Genomic DNA, 5,559 nt, shown 5'->3' with positions numbered 1-5,559 from the left:
AGACCTGCTTCTACCACATTATTTTCAGATTGGGATCCTTTAAAAGCTAAATGTTCATTCCGATCATATTCTTATCTATTAAATCACATTATTTTGAGGATCGAAAGAGTACTTTAAGTCAGATATGCTTCATACCAGAGTTACCTAAAGCTTCTTAGACAGGTGAGAATCTCACTTTCCGAAAATTCGCTTAGGAAGCGCGATACTTTTCGCTTTTGAAACTTGACGAGAACCTCGATTCCCCATGCTTCTCTTATGCTTTTCAAACACTTCATTTATTCTTATTATATGTTCTCGTGCACAACTTTTCATGTTTTTTATGTGTTTTCTTTGACTTTTCTCACTCACTTTCATGTGCTTTCTTTAAATTGGTAGTCATCATTTTTAGATTTTGTTAAAAAATTAATTCTTACGCTAAAAAATCATGAAATTTAATATTAGTCACTTTTATTTTAGTTTTTATTTGTGTTTTATTTTGATTCTCATTCAATTCTTATTTTCTTTTCCTTGCTTCCCGCTTCCTATATATTTTAAAATGCATCGCTTTTCGCTTCCCATATCGTTTCCCGCTTCTGCTTTCTAGTCTAGCAACCTTGGTTCAGACTCGATGAGGTTGCAGTTTTTACATGTAAAAAACTTGTTTTAATCTCTGTTTTTTTCTGGATACAGTATTAATTACCACATACCTTTCTCGGATTCAATGTTACCACATCTGATCTGATTGAGACCCAGATTCACTTTTGAATCTACTGTTGGTATTTTGGATTCGGATTCAAATATTTTAAGACCTGACCCAAAACCGATCTGTTTGCACCTGAATGTGATCTGTATAAATGTGAGTTATCGTTCTGGACTCCAATGTAGGTTAAAGAACAAGGATTGACAGCTGATAACTGCCATGTGTAACCTTCCCTGCCTTACATGTCCCACATCTAAAAGCTACGGACACACTCATGCACCAGAGGGATTTGATCCGGCACCTTCACAATCAGCCCACTGGCCCTGTGGAAGACCTCCATAACATTTTTCATGTTGCATTTTTCAAAAGATTTTTGAAACTCACTTGCTGAGCTTGAGTTACATGTTGGATCATACCTGTATCTTTATGACATAGTTTGAGACATCACTGAGAGAGAGAGAGAGAGAGAGAGAGAGAGAGAGAGAGAGAGAGAGAGAGATTTAAATTCTAAATTTTTTATGAAAGAAAGTAAAATTATATTAAAAGAAAAATCAAACAGCAGGTACATGTTACAAGGGTTAGCAGTCATCCCATTAGCATAGAACCAACAGGAGGAAGATTGCAAAAGCTACACAAACATGGCTGAAAGCTGTGACCTATCCGACGAGAAGCATCCTTTGAATTATTTCACACACTGTGCTTTGTGCACATGATTAGTTAAGCACACAATATGCTTTTAAGCAGAACTTATGAATCTCATTAAGTTCTAAGAATTTTTAGAGTTTGTAAGTTAAAGGTTCAGATTGCATCACCATGACCCATGAAAGAGTTTCCATATACGGTCATACTAAATTACTTATATTATCACATTCTATTGGTAAAGTCGGTATTTTGGTGACCACTTATTTAATTGTGACTACTTGTGGACAGGAACTATTTTGGTGCACCTGCATATGTCAAAGCATCATCCTAATTCTTTGTTGCTTACATAAATGTCAAATCATGTGAACTAGATCTTTTTTTTTTCATGTCAATCTCTTGGCCAACCATAAAAGTAATATATATATATATATATATATATATATATATATAGAGAGAGAGAGAGAGAGGTTGTTAAATGTGATGAGGCGAAGCCAGGCGTTGAGCCTGTTATGAAACGAGGCATAAGCCTCGAGGCATTGAAGCGTAGGCTTCATGATCAAAATAATAAAATATATAATATTAATAAAACAATGAAAATTTTAAATAAAAACTACTAATAAACACCAGTATAAAATAAATACTACTTTCCTATAATTAACTCATATTATTCATTGATTTTAAATGGTTGATGAAGAGTATTTTTTTATGAGATTGTTGCACATTATATTCCTAAGTTGTCGCAAATTGGTGCAATTATCAAAATTGCATGAATCTTGTTTCTACTGCAACAACAATTTCTGTCAGGATTACAGAAATTAAAAAAAAAAACAACAACAATGTCAGGATTCTAGTTTCTTCTTTATAAGGTCTGATCATATGACTATGATGCAAATAATTCTTTTCTCTGATCAGATTGAATATCTACGTGAAAGCTCCTTTTTTACTTACTGACTTCCTAAAATGGTATGTACATATTATAAGGCATTGTTGTCTCAAACAAGCACCATTTGGTCTGGGATCTTGGTGTGGTAAATGCATTCATTTCCAGAAGCGTTTGATTTCATTGAGTTTACAGTGTCTTTTAGAGGCTATGATATTCTTCTACTTCATCTTTCTGATGTAATTATCTGTGGTGATGATCTATTGAAGGCATTTATGAGAAAATTGTAGATCATTGGTAGATCATTGGCTTTCAACATGCACCTGCAGAGAAGGTCATATATGTGATTCGTAATTTGGTTGATTCCTATTTCTTGGTGAGATATTGGTCATGTGACGCATAGAGTAGTTATTATCATGTAGTGCATGGAGTAGTTATTTTGCTTTGTAATACTTGTCATTTTATTTGCTCTATGCAAAGCATCATGCAATTGTTGTTGGTGAATACATCAAATATGCTATTAGTATATGTACTATCACTCTGCAAACAGTCAACCCCAGAATTAGATGCTCTCATTGGCTGGCATGCTGCCCTGTGACATATCACCTATCAGCCATGCAGAAAAGCACAAAGCTTTCAGAAAGGGATTTTATTACCTGATGAGTCGTTTTAAAATTTCAAAACTTGTATTGGGACTTAGGATTCAAGTAAATGTCTTCTCAAGATCTTTAGTTGTAAGAAAATGAGAAAAAATGATTAAATCCTGCCAAGGAACTAAAAAATCATGTAATGCTGTCTGTATTAGATGAGTTGGAGGAGGATCCATGTATTCTCAACCCTCCTTACGAATTGTTGAGGTTGCTAGGAGTGTCACTAACTGTGCAGGTGCTCTGAGAAAGCCTTTGCCATAGGCTGGTACTCGTGAAAAGCCTTTGACATAGGCTGGTACTCATCAACTTCTCGAGAAATTGTATGAAAAACCTGATGTGTATGCCTTAGAAGCGAAGCGCATCTCGATGCGAGGCATGCACTTCACCCATGTGAAGCGTGCGCTTCAAGACTCAAACGCCTCACTACAACGCTTCAGTACCTCGAGTGTGCGCTTCGCCTCTGAGGCGTAAGCTTCAGGCACTGAGGCGTACGCCTCTCACAACACTGGTTGCAACCACCGCTAAAGGTTTTTTAAGTGGACAGGCAGCACGTGTTAGCTCGTTCGATGTTACAAGTCATCTGACAATACTCTGTTCTATATATATTCCTAATGCGGCCTACAAATGAGTGTCCTTGGTGTACTACATGTGAAACAAAAATAGATTTTTAGAGCATGTTTGATGTGCCCTTCTCAGCGAGATTTGAACGAAAGTCTCTCTGAGAACAGCGATTTCTAACAAACTTTGGATGCAGCGAACAGTGTTTTGATCCACCTCCCCCCCCTGGTTACAAAATGAACAGGAACGAAGGGAACGTAAAAAAAAATGTCGTCTCTCTCTCACGCACGCATTGAGTGGGTGGAAGAGAGAGAAAAGCACCGAGAAAATGGCAGCTAGGGCGGCGATTCTCCGGCACCACCATGTCTCTATCGCGGCCGTCCACCGGCCGGTGTGGCTCCTCTCAGCTGCCCGATGGTCTCACTCCGTCGATCACCTGATTCCAGATGGGAAAAAGGGGGAGGAAACCTAATTGCGGGCATTGTGCTTGAGGGTAGGCGGTTTCGGAAAGGTGTGCAAGGGAAAGCTGCGAGATGGTACTGAAGTGGCAGTGAAGCGAGGTAACCCAGGCTCTCAGCAGGGTCTAAAAGAGTTCCTCACAGAGATTCATATGTTGTCTAAGTTTCGTCACCGTCATCTGGTCTCACTCATTGGCTTCTGTGATGAGCACTCTGAGATGATCGTTAAAAGTCATCTGTATGGCAGTGATCTTGCTAATCTTCGTTGGAAACAGAGGCTTGAGATATGTATAGGAGCAGCAAGGGGACTTCACTACCTTCACACAGGTTCCACTCAAGGAATCATCCATCGTGATGTCAAGTCAGCTAATATTTTGCTCGATGAGAATCTTATGGCAAAGATTTCAGACTTTGGGCTCTCAAAAACAGGCCCAGATTTGGATCAAACGCATGTCAGCACGGCTGTGAAAGGGAGCTTTGACTACCTAGATCCTGAGTATTTCAGAAGGCAACAGTTGACAGAGAAATCAGATGTCTATTCATTCGGGGTCGTGCTACTCGAAGTCCTTTGTGCAAGGCCTGTGATTGATCCTTCACTTCCTCGAGATAAAGTAAACTTAGCAGACTGGGCAATGAAGTGGCAGAGGAAGGGGCAACTGGAGCAAATTATTGATCCACGGCTTGCAGGTACCATCAAGCCTGCATCTCTCAGGAAATTTGGAGAGACGACTGAGAAATGCTTGGCTGAATATGGTGCAGATCGCCCTGCCATGGGCGATGTGCTGTGGAACTTGGAGTATTCACTGCAACTACAGGAGGCATCAGTGCTGGATGATCCAGATGATGACAGTGCAAATCGTATCATAGATATGCCCATGAGAATGTCACATGTTGACCCATATATATGAAACTGAAATGGCTAACAGAGATGGAATCTCAAGTGGGGATGAACTGTCAGGCATGTCAACAAGCAATGTTTTCTCTCAGTTGATGAATACCCAAGGCAGGTAGGTGCTGTTGGAAGGTAGTCTGCTCAACTACCAGACTGCATTGTCTACAGTCAGTTTTCTTCTTAATATTCACTGTAAGCATCAAGGTGGGCTCTTTTCCTAATCTAGTGTCTTTAAGGACTCATACAGGAGATGGTTAATCGTGTAGACGGTCGCTATGGTTGGCATGCTTGAGTTTGTGTTACAATTGTCACCTATCACTGCCAATTTTCTTAGTAAGGAGATGAACTAGAGTTGAGGCAACCCTCTGTAGGACCTGCAATACCGATAAAGACTGTAGAGCTCAGGAACTTGGTTAGGGACAGATATGAACATGCCACTTCATATTTGTTGTATCCTACTGCTGTTTCTTGCTATGTTTATTTTTTATTGGTTAGTCGTGTTGACAGCTTTTGTACCGTGTTGTCCTCATATAATATCGATCTGTCTACTTTTTTATCCCCCGAGTGAGTTTTATTGGTTATGATCTCTGAGAATTGTCAAGACAGGTTAATTGAGCCTTTGTTGTTTTTTCTGTGACTCCACTCACTAGAAGGTGTCTATAATGAATAGAACTGGTTGACTGTGATGGTTGTTTGCTGTTGGTGATGTTTGAAACATGGGTTGGATACTTGAATTCTTTTTTTCTTTTTCTTGTCATATTTTCTACTGTGGAGGGGGTGAAGCCTGTGAGAAGGTTCAC

The 5,559-nt window shown here is 39.3% G+C and overlaps 1 protein-coding gene across 1 annotated transcript; it reads left to right on the top strand.

The window, feature by feature from the left end:
* Positions 1-3,737: 3,737 nt before the first annotated feature.
* LOC149851202 (receptor-like protein kinase HERK 1) lies at positions 3,738-5,298 on the top strand. Its single transcript, XM_090007961.1, has 3 exons — positions 3,738-3,826; positions 3,902-4,750; positions 4,794-5,298. The coding sequence occupies exons 1-3, from the start codon at positions 3,738-3,740 to the stop codon at positions 4,876-4,878; spliced, it is 1,023 nt and encodes a 340-aa protein (XP_089864087.1). The 3' UTR covers positions 4,879-5,298.
* The last annotated feature ends 261 nt before the right edge of the window (positions 5,299-5,559 follow it).

The sequence above is a fragment of the Nuphar pumila genome, chromosome 1 (assembly GCF_984573655.1).
Source record: "Nuphar pumila chromosome 1, dmNupPumi1.hap1.1, whole genome shotgun sequence".
Lineage (NCBI taxonomy): Eukaryota > Viridiplantae > Streptophyta > Magnoliopsida > Nymphaeales > Nymphaeaceae > Nuphar > Nuphar pumila.
This window is presented reverse-complemented; position numbering and strand designations above follow the sequence as displayed.